We start from the raw sequence: 18,012 nt of genomic DNA, 5'->3' as shown, positions 1-18,012 counted from the left end.
CGGACTCTCGTCATTAGTCACCGTCCGCCTCGCGTAAGAACCAAATGAATCGATACGTGACGACAGAAGGAGCCCGGAATATAAATATCCTAGGAAGGGTTTAGGGAAGCAATGTGCAACACATTTATCATACCTCCTGTACTCTCTGCCACGGAGGAGTGAAACCAGAGTGATAATGCGGGGGCGAGCGAGGTACACGTGCGCTCCACTTAATAAATTCAGAAACAATCAATCAGAATTATCAGTGTACGACGGCTTAAGAGGTGGCACTAACAGACGCCCAATTGTGATTACTCTTGTAATAAAAATAGGTAGACGAAACTACTCCATTTGTTCAGTCCTCCGTAGCCGAGGCACGAGTGTCACATAGGGAATATGGATTGTAGCAATAGTCCGTCAAATAGTGCAAATATAGTGACAGGTTATGACGTCAGAGTGGAGTGCATCGTCGGGCCGGAGAACACTTGACGCGCCCGAGCTGACCTCTACGTGCGCAAACAATCGGCTACGCCATTCAATACACCGATATGACAGCCTTCTGAACATGACACATTGTCTGTCCATGTTTTTATTACTCTGAGCAAGTTTGTTCCTTTTTTATTTGACAATAGTCGAGCCTATTTGCCCTTTGCAAACTTTATAGTCGTTATACATACGTAGACACTGAAAATAGAATGTGTAATAAATATGAACAAACATTAAATCCAAAATATTTTACTATGTGCATTCTACCATTGAACATGTTGCATTTCATGAACAGGAAAGCACAAAATAGCTAGTATTTTAAACATAATTCCTCAGTGAACTTTCTTAGTGTATAAATCTTTAGGATGTTACGCTAAATAAATTAGCAGGCCCCATCCCCTCGAGAGGTCAGATACCATCTGGTAGATTTATACGATGCGATACAGGCACGCCGCACTAAATAATATCACAACTAGTGTACAACTATAAACTCGATACATGCAAAACTTAATCGTTTTGTTATTGTATAAAAGGGAATTTGGAACTGCACACAAGAATAGCAAACAAATCTAATAAAAATAGCTTTTGTATTCACGAAATTGTGTTCACAAACTTAGAATTTTATTACTTTGAACAAAATGTTTCTCAGTTTCTCACAAGTTACAAAAGGGAACAAAGAGCTGTTATTTTATTTAAATGGAATGTGAAAGCAATTATATTTGTATGTGTTCATTAACGGTTGGATTACAGAATTTAACATTCAATATTGGGGTTTAATTTGGAGAATGTCAACGTCTCAGCGAAGGAATGGTGGCGGCATATTGCGGTCTAAAGACCCGTGTGATTGGAACCGCTTTCCATGTCGGATATCGTCATTTGCAATTCAAACTATAATGTAAACATATCTGAGTTATTACAACGTACAAACTAGCTAAGCTTCTGAGGCTTAGCGTTAAACTCCTTCCACTTGATAAAAACTGGGGGATTACGTGGCATTGCACTTTCTTTAAAGTCTCGTTTCGGCCAGACAGTTTCCGCGTTTTCGTGTAGACGTTCGTCTCGCCGTCTCGTCGATACATAGCTACAGATCTAAGACCCGAAGTGAAAAGCTCTACGCTCTAATAGTATTACGAGTCTGTTGCGTTTCATGTGTTGAGGTGTGGACATAACGGAGAATTTCGACATGTCTGATCATCTGAATCTAGTCCTTTCTCACCTTTCTATAGAGTTCTAAATTAAAAGTAAAAACAAGTGAAACCGGGAAGCGCACCGTCTGTTTACGATCACGTAAGCCAACGGCATTATCTCCCACTTCCCTGGATTTTGGTAATTGGCTGTACGATGTAAAACGATTACCTAAATGCGAAATCCTTTTCTCTCTCAATCCCTAGGCTATTTTGGTTGCGTTTTCTCAATTTACTCGCCAGTTCGGTAAACGAACTCCAAAATTGTGAATCAGACTTGATTGAATCGCAGTCGTGCCCGCGGGAATGGAGTTATTTTCCAAGCTATTTCATGGCACGTCGTACGATCGACAAGTCTCCCAGCCGCCGCGTCGTGCACTCACTCGCGTTTCATGTTTGTACCCTCTCGAGAAATTTCTTTCAGTTCATTTATTTGTTTGGAAACTGTCGTTCCACTCACACAACACCCATATTTGATATTGGTACATTTTTTATGATTTGTGAAACAATTGCGAAAAAAGTAAATAAATAGTAAAAAGGTATGAAAAAAATAATATCAATTTAAAACATTTAGCAGAACTTCCTCTTTCTTTTTTCAATAACTTTATCCTTGTTTGCTTTACCGACAACACGTAAAGATTCGAGGAAAAAATTACGGTACGGAGTTAGGGAAACTTGTGAATGTAGCTTTCTTTAGTTTTAAGTTAGTTTAAGTCCGTTTTTAAACTATTTTTTCAATGCCCTAAGTGAGTATACATCTATTAAATTCAAACGCAGAGCTCATTATGTTGATTTTTGAAGAGTTCCCTGGAATATCTTCCACATCTCATTTTTGAAGAGATCCCGCGAACTATTCCACGCGAACGAAGTCGCGGGCAAAAGCTAACAATCGTCATAACACATTTTTATGTAAGAAGCACACTCGTGGCTATCGTATGAGGGATAATCGTCAGCAATAAAGGAGCTCATTTGTGTTACTGGTCCAGTTGTTTCGATTCACGTTGCTCGGACAATGGGCAAACGTACGCACAATGTGGCCCCATCGTCATCAATCAAAGTCCCTCGCGCCCCACCCACGCACCCCACCAACGTCCAGTCTGATTTACCCCTTACATTACAAGCAAATGCACGTCTACGGTAATGCCAGACGACTGCGGGAAATGGAAACTAAAATAAGGCAACAAACGGCAAAGTAACGGCCGAACGTAGACTAAAGAACGTGTTCAAGCGATATCACGGCTTTGAATTGTAAATTAGCAAGTTATGGTATCTTTTACTGATTCAAACTCGAGATTAAAAATAGAAACGACGGAATTTATCAGATTTTAATCAAAGAACATGAGAATATCATAACAACAGACCTGTCTATCTGATTATGATGATTACATTTCAACTGGTCTGTTTGTGAAGGTAAAATTAATTCCCCGGTTGATGTGATGCTGTGCATGCAACAGACAACACAATGTCAAAAGGAGACAATCAGTAATCATGCGTCATCCCCGTGAGGTTACTCGAAACTTCCATCTGCGTAGTGTACACACAATACCGTGTTTATAACGTTCATAACATCAGCAGGTTTTGCAAACCACTTTTGTGTCATTATATAAACTGGTAATAACGTTACTTTACGTCAGCAATAGAACCGATACCTATTTAGCATTTAAACGAAAATAGAACATAACACCACTTTAAAAATTCCATTAAGTTTTTCGCATCGAAATAGGGTCTTATACTTGCCAAAGTCCATTCCCAACTATGACTAATAATTCAATACTAAATACTAAATGAAGAAAAAATAAAGAATGTCGTCGAAAATGTTCAAAACAAATTATTTCAAAGGTAAATTAATATTGTGAAATAAAATAAATCGTTGTGGTAATTTAGGTGGAAGGCTCATTACCATGTGGCCGTGCGTCCAAACAGGCGGACATTGCGTGACCGGCCCGGACACCCCAACCCCCATTACAGCTTTAAATAACACTATTCAGCCCAAACTATTGTATTTAGTAAGAAATGTGTTAGAAAATTATATTTCTAAGAAGTTTAGAATCGATATCGTTATGAGTAAGTACTTTTTTGTTTCGAAAAATATAACGATTACTCGTTATATTCGAATCAAATCTTAGAATGTTTCAACATTTTATTTTTGTTGCTTCATTTCTCTAAGGGTTAAGTAAAGTTATACGCCCACTTTCCATTAGATATGTTATTATTTAGTAATGAAGGATAAGTAAAATAGACATTATAATATCAAAAAATCTAAATAACTGGGTACAATAAACTTTTTGCAACCTGAAAATATCACCTAAGACTAACAACGGCTCATTAATTATTTATATTATACTTCGCTATTTTGAGACGGGTAAAAATAAACCAAAATATTTTCAGTGCTACTATTAATACAGCCAAAAGTATCTAGTAATCATAAGCCTTATTACTTCTTTTTGTTTTGTAAAAAGAACCTGGTATTTGGGATACAATTACGAGACAGATAATAACAGTGCTGATTATATCAGGCCCTAATTGGAATAAGTAATTACAACGTGTTGATAACACAAATATTCTGTGTTATAGTTAATTATCAGTCGGTACAAAATCATCCATTTCTTTTAGCACTTATTTACTGTCACATTTTCTATATTACAGGACTTAAATAACTACTATTAAGAACACGTTTCAAAATGAATCAAAATATGTCCTATTACCATAGGTTAAGAACTATCAACATTTGTTTTCGAAAACAATGAATACTAAGAATCATCATTCTGAAAACAGCAATGACTATTTACGTTTTAAAAAACAATATGAAGGCTATATGACGGTTGCAGACTGGAATAATCTGCTAAATTGCACAAACGGTGGGGTGCATTGGCAACCCTTCGCATTGTGGCTGGCTTTAAATACATAACGCACTGTATACACGCAGACAGATAGCCCAGCGGGCACTATTGGCAACAGACGGCGACGACCCCGCCACCTATTGTCAGAGAAAATAATTAAAAAAAGGCTGGCTATGTACATTTCCTGAGGCTGGTAATAGTAAAGATTAAAGCCAGTTTTTTTCTGACTTTTATCTGCCTGTTATCGTACGACAAAAAAGTTTCACTGATTCTATTTAGGTGATACAGACGTGATATTATCTAAATGTTATAATATAGGATTTCGTTTAATTATTTACATTTCATCCACCTTAGTCCACATTCCACTTTAGTCTCGTTAGCTAGACAGGAAAAAGGTTAGTACTTACGTCAGAAACACGTGTCTAACACGTTCTTATCGCAGCACTTCGTCACGGTTTACATATTTCTATTTGAATAACAAAGCATAACAAAAGATCCTAATCGTATCTACGTTTTCCAACGGCCGGGACGTTGTAGTTCGGTATGGCAACATTAGATGTGACAGCAGCCACAATCGGTGTTGCCGTCCGGCGCGGGGGCGTATGATTAGAAATCGATAACTATGCGTCACATTTCGGCTTACACTTATGTGTTGTTGATCCTTCTATTGTGATCTGACCCAATGTTATCTGTTACAACATTTACAACGCTTTTAGTACGTTGGTAATCCCAATCAGTGAGGATTTCGTCATTTCCTTTTGTTGAACCCTTATCTCGACGAAATTTTTTGCTCCGCGCTGACGCTGGGGTACGGACAGTTTAATAAATAAACATCTGTCGGCAAGAGATTTGTTGACTGAAATAGGACTGACATGGTACAATGTCCATATGAGCAGCTCAGTTTTCATATACATTTAGAATATTTTTTTCTAGTAACTGATATTCAATAGGATACTTTGATAAAAAGTGTTTATCTCATGCAGTCGGAAATGCATTTAATGGAGTCGGGCTAGAAGTGTCGGTATACACGATTAATGAAGCTTCAAATGTTCAGCTCGTTCTGTGATTATGAAATAGTAAACAAACCTGTCTAATGACTAATAGAAACGGCCTGTGACTCATGTTGGATGCAGATGCGATACCACCAACGTGTTTACAAAAATGTATACAATGTCTGTCTATGTCTCTAATATAAAAAACAGACTAAAACTTATTTAACAAGTTTACAATTTTTAGAACCGTTCTATTGATATTTGTAGTAACTTTTGCCTTTGTACAATCCTTTTTTAAAGGTGCCATATTTAAAAAAAGTAGAGATGCCTAACACAGATATGATTGATTGCGATACTTACTTTTGGTATTCACGACAGGCAATAATATTGAGTGAAGTTTAAAAAAATCGAGTCAATCGTGAGCACCCAAGTACGCACGTTTCACCAATTTATATGTACTGGCATGTCAATGAAAGTAACGTTAATGAGTAATTGAGTGCAATTAAGAGTAACACGCGACCGCGCCGGGAGGATTACGTGCTCGAAAGTATTGTTGTAAACATTAATTACATCATTATAAAACAATGTCCACTACCCCTACACATTTCCTATCGGCCATAAAAGCGATATCTATAATTTTATAACTCATAACACGTTCAACCTTTTAAGAGATTACGTTATTTCGAAATCGTTCTCGTATTTTTTTAGGATTTCGCCTTTAACAGAACCCTTATAATGGCGCATTCGTCCCTTCATATGTCACTAATGCCACATACTCGTAGTTCTTTCAATATTACAGATTTGATGAAAACTCACAAAGAAATGCTTTTGAAATATGGAAAGGAATAAAGGGAAATTGAAAATGATTCCCGCATTGTACTACTAGACATTGTTGAAGAGATCTTTTAAAACGAAACAAATACGGCTGGAATCATTTTTTACTCTGACATTTTGATTACAAGCTACGAGCTCGCAAATCATTTGTCCTATGTTCCTCGTGGTTGCTAGAATATCTAGTTATTTTGTGATATTAAACAGTATGGAATTAAGCGAGCACACATTTGGCGCTTATTCATCCCATAATATATTTCATCCTCAACTAGGCTTGATATTTTCTCTGTACTTGCTTTTTTGGCTACGAACCACGTCGTTATTTTTGTGTGCTATGCTAATATATAGTTGGAATCCAGACAAAGAATTTTTATGGTTCGAAGTAAAGGTGTAGAACTCATATTTGGGCGATGGCAGACTCCGTTCTTCTCATAGTTTGGCGACACCATTACGGCATTCAGAGCGCGAGTGAACAATAAATCTTCTTGGGGCTCCACAATGTATTCTGCATGCAGGCAACTGCGCTTCGTAGCCTAGCAATTATTACTCCCTGTACGAGATTGCTAACTTACCAACCCGCTTTAAGTACATCTAGCAAGAATTTTTTAACGACTTTCAACAAGGAGCTTCCATTTTCTCGGAAAATGTGTTTTGTGTAGCATTTTCTTTTGTGTCACTGCAATTAATAGTGCAACGGTTGAGTGTTTGTGTTTGCTTACCTTAAATATGTTCATTGTTGAGGAAGTTAAAACAGCCACTGAGATGACACCTATTGAACATTCTGAGGTATTTCACATAGAATCACTTAGGGTTATGTAAAAAAACAATCACTTTGCTAATTGTTGTTTGCGATTATTGTACTCTTAATTATGTTCACGTAATAGTTCGTTAGTGTGCGAAGCTTGTTACACGCCAATGCAATAACGCATCCACTCCGCTTACAAATTATGTTTTAATAAAAACTGTAATATTTATGACTTTATTAGCGTCCGCCGCTGCAAACTTTATACTTTTCAATAAAAACTAAACATCGACCAAGAATTTATATACACTTATTCCTTTTTGCATTCGCAGTTTTTGCAAGCCACATACTTGATCCTAGACACCAACAATACCGGTAAAACCTACCGCGTATTTAACAATCAAAGCTTTCAAACCTGTTTAAATATTTTCAAGTATGTGCAAGCGCTGTTAAAGTAAACTGTGAAGTGGGCGCGTATTAAGCACTACCGCTAGACCGTTAGCTGTAACCTTCTCAAGTGACCGAGCGATATTCCGAGAAGTCATCAAGTGGCCGAGGGTACTAAACTTATCAGAACTTTACTTGTACCCAAGTGATAACTGGGAAGCAATAAAATGTCTGCCTGGATTGGATAGGAACTGGCGCGCCTGTGTGCAAATGATCCGGCGCGGCGTACGCCGAAGGACGCGGCCGCATTCCGCACCGCACCACTACACCGAGATGACACACATACCGACACGTAGCCGGCTGTGTGTGTGTGCAACAACACATTAATGCCAAAGTACATAAGGCAGTTTTGCAGTACGCCGGAGTTGGCGTCAGTGTACCGCTAGCGGTGTGGAATTCCTTATTACGATGCAACACGTTGCATTCACAAAATTGTTTAGAACTGTTATGTTAGGCGCACGCCGCCACCGCCCGTCTACGCACCGCACCGTTATCACTCTGTACGCGATATTAAACCTCAAATTATTCGTCGTATAAAACAGTATGAGATGAATATTAACCGCAGCAGCCGCCGCTGCGTTGTTCACATCGACGTGAGAGATAGACAAAACGGAATATCTGCAAAGCGGAAACAGTTTAATCACGCAGCGTGTACGGTGGCAGGCGCTAATCTCGCGTCGCGGGCAGCCGTCGCCGAAGCGAATCGCATACAAATGTGCCGCCAGTCAGAGCAAAAACTGCTGAATAATGTCCCCTCAGTTGTACCACTCGCACACGAGCTTTATACCACACATAATGATGCAGTCACGGCACGCTCTGTGCATTTTACAACCGCATTACTCTGGAAGAGCTTTAATATTGTTATTTTTGAATATCGAGTCTATTGTCAATGCGTCCATGAGCCATATTGGACACAAACAGCGATCGGATCGGTGCTGGGCTCAGGTTGCCGGCATGTGCCAAGTGCGTCACCGCCGCGGGTCGGGTGACCGCATGCAATGGCTACTGACGATTGTGCACACCGTCTTACTCACATCACTTACTTTTTATACCACTTTAAAAAGTACATGAGTAATTTCAAAAAATAATCTATTGTGACAAAAAATAAAGCATGAATCTGCGGCGAATATTCTCATTGAGGATGCCTCAAAGCACTTTTATGATAACATGCTTTAATCGGTCGCTCGAATATTTATATCGGTCGATGTAAACTGTAATATCAACCGGCGTGAACGTACCTGACCTGCGCAAGATAAACATTTTTTCAGTGAAACGAGTGACTGATGACGTTTTTTATACTTGTTCACTTTTAACAGTTCGGGGAAATTGCTGAGATTAGCGTCACAATCCATGACTCATTGTCGTCTGTGGCGGCGCAACAACTTTTTCATTGTCTGCGCTAGCACCGTACACCCGTACTAACTTAACTATTGTAGGCAGAGAATAAACAAAAAATGTAATTGTTATTATAAAAGTGGCCACGTTTGTCACGTTTATGAGTAATCTATTAAACCACCGGTATTTGTAAATGCCGAACAAAAACCAGAGTCAGTTTTCAATAAACCGTATTATTCAAAAGTGACGCTCTATCGGATAGCCATTGATGTAGTCGAAACAGAAGCGGCATAGTACAAATTATTTACATTGCCGTCCGTCTAACAATTTGGGAGCGGTATCCGGAATTCAAGGAAGACAACTGCGCTCGTCATAGCGGCTTTGTTTGCGGGCCGTTGTGAGCTGCCGGTAATCAGACGAGCCGGGACGGATTAGGTGCGGTCGACGGCCGGGGGGAGGCCAAAGATGTGACTGCGACTAGTTGAAACGTCTGCCAGCTCGTAATTTGCGGAGCCGACGCCGCTGTAGCGAAGGGTTGACCTCGTCTGGTGATCGCCCACTCAATTAAGAATTTCACTTAACCAGGCGACTCGCTTAATTGTAATTACAGGATTATCTCCAGCCAATACTCGATTGACTATTTATCTGTGGCCTCTTAACTTAATCCAGTGACAAACTATCTCAAGCAGTTCATATTCAACATGAACACTGACTGCTGAAAAATTATTCGTCCAATAAAGTGTGGAAAGCGTAAAACCGGTGGTCGTTCAATGCTTTTAGTGAAACCCCACTTTATTTGATCCTGGTCGCTCTTAGTAAAGTCGAGGAGTGGCTGCGGGAGCAATTTTATTGCCTCTTATTGGCTAACGTTCAAAGTGACAACTTTAAAGACTGTACGAACGTATTGGACACGCGGCCGCCGCTGACTTTAACAGACTAACGTGAGCTCCGTGTGTAATTCCATTAAACGAGGAATGAAATCTCAATAGATCCACTTTCGCTTTAAATAAAGACGAAACACAATAAAGTCATGAAATGAAATAAGACACTATCCCGTTCCGAATCGAATTTGATTTTGATTCCTGGTCGTATCGAATTTATGTCCATCGAAGTTTGAATGGACAATAACTTTGTTAGTTCGAGGCGAGTGATCTTTGCTGAGAATTATAGCTGTATCCCGCGTCGCCCATGTTCCGTATCTATTCACAAGCATCTTATATAATTTCCTGATTGGTACCAGCCTTGCTTCCGACTACTTCAATGAATAATTAGATTCTTGTGAACTTATCGGCAGTCGTACACTGGCTTTTTGTTCTCCAATCATTTTCTATTACGTCTTATTGAAAGCTAGCGTTAAATAAGCGTTATGATGCAGTTGTGTGTATAAAGTGCAGTTGAAATTGCAACAGAGAACATGACGTAAATACTGAGCACAAAGTCACAGCGCTGTAAAATTATGATTTGCAAATCTCTACGTAGCGTCCCTTGCAATTTCCAACAATCAAGTAGGGGAGCCTTGATATCTATATAGATGCTGTATAAATACTAAGCAGCATAAATGACATGACAAAGCAATTCCAGTGTCCTCGTAGCTGTAGTTACAGGCGTGTCTATTCCAGATTAAAAGCGGATCTTTAGTGGAGAGGGGGTGGTGGGGGGCGGCCGCACGAGGCACGAGGCAGCAACAAGCTGGGCGTCGAGACAGAGCCGGCGCGACCCGCCGACGCCAACAATCCCACTCAACATAAAACTAAATCTCCACAGACAACAAGAAAACGCAATAGCTCTCCACAAAAGACGTGAACACTGACTCGAGTATCAATTCTGTGCTATTCGGCTCGGCGGGTTTGTGTTTTCTTCACTAGCGAGTAGCGACACACTAAGCAAAACATTTCATACTTCAGCTTCCTTCGGACAACAAGAAATAAAACGGTGCACCAACATTTTCATACGTAAGCAAATACAACTCCATTCCTTAGTTTTGTTAAACGTTTCTGTTCCTTTTTAGTTCGTTTAACAAACATTTGCGAACAATGCTTAAACTTCTTACTTTAAGCCATTCTGAATAAGGGTACGTACTTAAAAACGTAGACGTTCAGATGATAAACCAAGGAAATAGTTGGACCAAGTTAAATTATACAGTCACTTCAAGAGTTCCATAAAACGGAATGAAACTTAATTTACGTTAAAAGACATGACAAAATTGACAATGAACGTAAAAATTCATGCGATCATTTAAGCTGACATAGCTTTAACGACGCACTAACTCATTTTAATGGTGTAGACCACGATATAGTGTTAGTCTTTACATAACGTCTCGGAAACGTTTCAATATTTTCAATACACACGTTACGTGGGCAGACACCTCGACGATAACCTTTACACGTAACGTAAGACAGAATAAACCCAATAAAGATATAATCTAATCGGCTACCGCCAGACTTACAGTGGACATAAGGTCTCTGCTTTTACTGTAACAAAAATATATATTTTACGCTAATTCCCCGCCGTGGCCCCACGCACACTAAGCGGATTGCCAGCTTATCGCCTTACAGGCATACTCACCTATTTTTTCAATAGCAAAAAATAGTTTTAAAAGCATAAGAATGCTACTTATTGGGTGAGAAAAAAACTATACAAAGCCCTGATCCTTGAGGCTTTCCTCGTGGGTTTTCGAATTCCGTGACTCAAATAATTAAGTCCCCAAGATGGGAGTCGCTGGGTGAAATTATACATTGTTATTGCCCCCATAAATCTCATTTTGGGTGAACGCACTCGCTCAGAATAACAAATAAAGACAACAAAAATTTCATATCACAACGTTAAGGCGTTAATGTTTCACTGAATAACTATTTGAAGCATTCCACGAGTACGAGTAGTGTAGTACTCGTAACAGAAACAGTGTGTGTGTAATTTATTTAGCCGTACTCTTGTGTAGGCGTTTCTGATAGACAAATTACTGGAATCGCAATAAACAACATATGTCATTTATACAGCTACCACGCCGGTATAAAGGCAAGCTGCTGCTTCAGATTTATATGCTTTAACTTAATCTTTAACTATTAGCGTCTCTTAAACTCTTACGACGTACGAATAGATCTCTTTTCTTTTCTTAGAATTTTTCCTTTGAACTTAATTCTCTCCCGGAGGGAATGGTGAGCGTTGAATGTTCTTGAATTTCTCGTGAGTTTTAATTCGCGTTCCCGTCAAATTGTTTATGGTAATTGTAGGTTCTTGTAGTTGTAGATCTTGGTTTCAAATATCGCAGCTTTCAACGTAATTAACAATTAACACGATGAAGTTAATCGTGGTAATGTTGAGGCGATTTCGTGTTTGGTATTCTCAATGGAATTTTTCAGCGGTTATAAGCGATTATGACTTCATCTATCATTAGCATGATCACAGAATCACGGCAGCCTACGCTTGGATTTGCTTAGAACGCTCAATTTTTCACCATGAACAAACCGAATTTATACAAATCCGTTTGGAAAATAGAAACTTGCAAGATAAGACGCGGGTATATACCTTTTCATGTACAACGTTGCACGTAGATCTGTGTACTACATTATGTGCATGTATAAGGTATTCTAGACGTTTGCGAAAGTCTGCAGACACGCTTCGTCACGGCTCTCGGCGCACAGATGCCAATCTGTTATAGTCATATGTCTACGTCAGTGACGTGATGCAACACTCGGATCCTCAAGATATGTGCGCATCAGATATTACACTCCTGAATAGAGCTTCTTATAAAAAAAAACTACCTAATTGAACATAACGTAATCCCATTAATTTTTGTACATACTCAAAAATGATTGTTCATTTTACCTCTTGATCATAAAATATATTATTTCTTAATACAAGAAAATAATTGGTGTCTGATCATTTTCAAACAGTATCGCTACGATACGGTCCATGGAGGACCGTTGTTACAACTAGACTAATGAGGCAATTATTGCACCGTGCAGTGAATTACTGAATATTTCTTACTATGCTACTAAACTGTTCCAACTTAACTATATTGGACGATCTAAAGATAGAGATGGAAGATTTTATTTTAGAGAACAAGTAAAATGTAACAAGAGGCGACAGACGAAATACATGCTGTATGTAAACGAATTGCGCTTACAAAGTTCTCAAAGTACATGTGTGCCTATTTATGCCTTCTCCATTATTGTAACCAATGTACATTTGTGAGCCATGTATTATCGAAACAAATGGCCGCTTTGCAGTGAAAGTTGTACCGACATTGTGTACAATCACGATAGCTTCATTTATTAAATGTAAATTTTCTTATGGCTTCATCCTGTTGCAAGCACTACACATATTGTTCTAGGTTTCGTTCATGAAATATTTTGGCTTTTCTATTATCCGTCATTCAACGCCTAACGTGATTTTACAGCCATCCCAATCATATGCCGCTGCTTTGCACAACCCTCTAAAACAATAGAGGTGTGGCTTAACATATCTATAGCAGCAAACACATATAAGTATTCCTAGAAAACTACCTAATCGTCGCCGTAAAATACACAGCTTAATTAGAATTAGAAATTGATAAACCCCTAAAACATGCTTCTTCTTGACCCCGAATAGGTAAATTGTATGAGCCTAATATTGAAAGTATGTCTGCATTGTTCACAGAGCACCGGCGGCTGTCGTTCGGCAAGCAGCGCAGGCGCGAGCGCCGTGACGGTCGCTAGCGCGGGCGCAGGCGCGGGCGCGGGCGCGTGCGCAGGCCGCATGGCTAGCGCAGGGGCGCAGTATCGCGGCGGAGCGCAGCAGTGGGCGGCGGCCTATGCGCCGCAACCCTGCCGCTACCCGCCGCCGCAGCCGCAGCAGTACGCTGCTGCACCCAGCCCTTATACTCCACACCAGGTGAGAAACACATCCACCACCAACACGAGAAGAATTCAACTATATCCACATCCTCTCATATCATTGAATCAAAGATATAGGATAACAAGAATTGCCATAATTACCGTGTAGCGAGATTTGTATTTTATTTGAACTTCGACCACCAAGAGGACTCCGAGCTTCATGAGAGATTCGAAATGAATAAATAGTCACATTTGACATAAATTTACGTACAATGGACGTAGCTAACATATTCATAATACCCATCAAAAGCTGGAGCTTCCATTACTTTAGATTTACAATTCCTTCTGTGTCCTCCTTGTAAAGTGGGCCTTTTATTTACAACGATAACATGAACAGTCGTAGATAAGTTTCCATAATAGGTCAGGTATAATTACTTCCACGATACTTTATGTTTATTCTTCTTCCGGCATTGTTGTACAACGCGTAGAAATGAATCATAGAGCACTTGCTATTTTTACACCAGCCACTAACACGTGCTCTTACTTCGTATCACTAGGCGCCAGTTTATATGCGTTTGTTATTTTTATTCATGTCAACACCATTTAACTATGTTTGGATATACAGATAACACATTGAAAACTCGTAAAACTATCTGCTAGGAAAGTGCAGTTCATACCAGAAGTATAAGATTTCTCATAGAAATATTCCACTTAATCCAAGATGCAGTTTTTATTGACACATCTTTAGAATTCTTCATCGCAATATCGCTGAAGATTTAATAAAATACCAACGTGTGAAGTATGCAGTAGGAATTGTTACGGATTATCGGCAGCTTCGAATCGATGAAAAATTCGCGTCAGAAACTCGGCTACGACGCGACGCACGACTACGACTAGCGTAGCGCAGTCAATTATGCTGGCATCAAACACGTCAATCAATATCGCACCCTCGTGCCTTCTTCTTGTAGAGAACGCGAGTATCCCATAAATAAAGGAGAATCTTTAGCCGGCGCCATCTTCTGCATGTTCTAATGAGGTGTATTTAAGTTTACGATCGGGTTTACGAGCGCTGGCGGCCGCCGGCCGGAGGTACCGCTGTCTGCCGGACCGCGAACACTTCCCTAATGTTGTGAAACGTTTTCCTTTCATTCAACTAATAAGTGACTATCAACGTAACTTTCTTTAATGTAAACAAGACCTAAAATAAAGCTGAGATGCCGTGTTTAAACCAATAAACGTGAATTCTAGTTAGCAAGTGGCGAGCCCCGGCACCGTGGCTACATAGCTTACGGCTCTGGACTGGATAATTAACCGCGAAGTCGGCTCGTTGACATCGCTCCATCAATTTCTACGCCCGCCACGGCTGTAGCTCGTTATGCAATACACACAAACAATATTATGTGATTAATGTCTTCTCGGAGCACTTAAAACAACACAACTAGATCGTGATTTGCATAAAACTAGTTAATTTAGAAGTTTACTCTGTTTATAACCGAGTGTAAAGTTCTACAATGTTTCCTTACCAGGATGGATTAGAAAATAATTTCAAATTGCTTACATTTACTCTGTTAAATGTACATTTCATGTTAACTCGATGACTTAACAATTTTTAAAGCGCATTCTCATCATATCGTTGTTTTAATCGGACAAACGAAAGCAATAAGAAAATCATATTGAAACTTAAAGAACTTTCCTCACAATGAGATTAACGTTTTGTGCCACAGTCGTTTGATTCTCTGTGTACAATCACAGTTTTGTGTGGAGTGTCATCGAGCAGAGAGCTTACTGTTTACGAGGCGGACACAAACCAGATGTTGCACAAAGAGCGGCTGCATCTCACCACCCTCCACAGGAATCTCGTAAAAGGAATTTCTCGCGCCCTTATCGCTTTTCGAAATAAAATGTAGCTCCCTGCGCCGTACGTGTTTTATTACAACGCGTCTCCTTCAGGATTTATCTCATGGTCGCCGAGCCGATACTCTACTCGTTTTTTTACGTCTAGAAACATTTGAAAAGGAACTTTGCTTATGTGGTTTTGCTCTACTCGAGTTTTCCTTTAGTTGTTCAATTTCATTTAGTGAAATCCGCTGTAGTTCTACTTTCGTGGTATTGTGGAGTTCGTGTATAAACCTTAAAACCACTTGACACGTTCCTTACATTTGATAAGATCAACACTTTACAAACACGTGTACGTATGGCAATAGAAAAACATTAAAAAACGTTTTGTTCTCCGATAAAGTAATCGTAGTCGTAAAATAGTTTCTTATCAGTTCCGACGATTCTTAAACTGTCGTTGTTGTTATGTTAATACGATCAATTACAGGTTATGTTAGTCTTGCCGTAACAATCCGTGTTATACAAAATTTTATTAGGTACACTTGGAACTATTTGTAGTTCTTGTTTTAATTTCACGCTTTAATTTCTACATATTATAAATACCGTGACAGAAGCAATTAGTATATTGTACCAGTTTTTAGTGAGCACGACTTTGATCGGACTTCGCGTCCCCTGCTTGTAGTCGCAACATATATCTATGACCGCTTGATTAATGACCGGAATATGTCAGCTGTCAGGGCTGTCACAACTCCAAAGCTTGTTAGATTCATCGCGCCCCTTCCCAAATATGGTAGCCCTAAATAGAGGTTGCGTTTTTTAGTAAAGAACCCAACGTTTTTATCGTAAGGAGTGACAGAAGTGTCTGACTCTAATACTCTAATGCGTTTTACGTCCGAGCCCACCCTAATCCACCGAAGCTCTTGCGTTCTTTAACGATACCCAACGAGGATGCTTCCATATTTCTGTTTAATTCACTACGTGGATGTTAATATCTAAGGTTCGCGAGGAAAACTCCGAGATTAAAGTAGTAATTTCTTTCCTCGTTCCCATTAGAATCATCTAGGCCAGAGCTACTTGACTTCCTGGCGCTTCATTTTCACACGCACACACACAAACATTATGCTGATATATTTAAATGTATTCGCCTCGGGAATTTTTTGTAAATGAAATTACCACATTTATTTTGGAAGGTTTCGCAGCCGTATAATTTATATTTAAAAGATCCTTTTTCAATGTCGAACAAGGTAATGCGTATAACTATGTCTATTTTATAAATGTGCCGGGGTCATCAATTACATCCCAACGCAGGATTGATGAATGCGAGCGAGAAAGGTTCTCGGAATATTTCCAAATTATACAGGATTGCTATTATCTAATCACGTGATGTGCATGTGTTGACTTTGTGAGTATAATAGTTTATTTCTGTACAATAGGACAGGCACGTCCCACGTGTGCCACCCTCCCATAAGTCGGGGTGAAAGTATAAATAAACAAGGCTTGCTGATATCTGTCATCCAAGGAATTAGATTTATTTCGGCTCTGGCGGAAGGTGAAGGACCCGAACCCTCGTGAGCGGCAGCCGCGGAAATATTATCACTCCTCACTCTCGTATATTTATCCCAACGCGAAAGGTTATTGTATTAAACAAGATGCTCCTGCGACGAATTGTTATCTCATTTGAAAGAAAAACTTCCTTCCTTGTTCGCATGATGCGTGGCGTCGCTAGTTTTGAAATATCTGAAACGGTGTACGGTTTGTATCCCTTGGTCGGGGGTATGTTTAACATAATGTAAGTTACATCAAATTGTTTTTATAGGGTAGGGTACACGCCACCAGTGGAACTTGTCCAATATTGTGAACTATATCCGATATCGGGTCAAAAGGCGCAGAAAAAAGAATGATTTTTTCTCTGCTCTGCGAGGGTGGTGTTTTTTTGTTGAATTATGTTAATGCTGGTGTGACGGAGGGTAGGACCGCTACCGATATTTAAATTTGTCCATACCTACCAGTGTTCTGAATCATTTGCCCCTGTCAATGGTTCTGTTTTTCTGAAACGTTTTTTACTATCTTAAATATACGAGCCTTGGGTATAGGAAGCGCATTTTTATCCCTCATAAATTATGAGCAATAATAATTAATATTAAGTAATCGGAGCGTCTCTCAGTGATCCCGCATGTTATAGGTAATTAACTTCACCTGTCCATCACCGCCGGACGGAGCCTATCTCTCCGTATTCTCGCTTCAATTATCTCTAGCAACCCTATTTATCTTTGCCTTTGTTAGTAGTGCTTAGGTACTATCTCCTTTTCAAATGTGAATAATGCAGTGCCTTAATTGCAGTAACGTTCTAGCCTAATTACTAGGCAATTAGCTCTAGAATTTTGAGGTAGATACAGAATACAATTAATCAAAGCCTCAGAAATGACTAATAATCTGTAGACTTAAGGCTCTTTACACACAATCTAAATAAATGTAAGCACTCATCAAGTGTACTGTCTCGTCGTAGTAAATGGTGAACGAATTGAT

General features: G+C 39.4%; 1 protein-coding gene across 16 annotated transcripts in view; it reads left to right on the top strand.

Moving 5' to 3' along the window:
• The window catches only part of LOC118269164 (protein alan shepard), a 116,925-nt gene that overhangs the window by 85,078 nt on the left and 13,835 nt on the right, over positions 1-18,012 (top strand). For all 16 annotated transcript variants that reach the window (XM_050703030.1, XM_050703015.1, XM_035584122.2 and 13 more), the window contains one exon: positions 13,475-13,708. In XM_050703030.1, the coding sequence (XP_050558987.1) occupies positions 13,475-13,708 (234 nt within the window). The remainder of the gene's footprint in view (positions 1-13,474; positions 13,709-18,012) is intronic.

Source organism: Spodoptera frugiperda, chromosome 2, assembly GCF_023101765.2.
Source record: "Spodoptera frugiperda isolate SF20-4 chromosome 2, AGI-APGP_CSIRO_Sfru_2.0, whole genome shotgun sequence".
Classification (NCBI taxonomy): Eukaryota; Metazoa; Arthropoda; class Insecta; order Lepidoptera; family Noctuidae; genus Spodoptera; species Spodoptera frugiperda.
The sequence above is the reverse complement of the archived record's forward strand: the minus strand, read 5'-3'. Positions and strand labels throughout refer to the sequence as shown.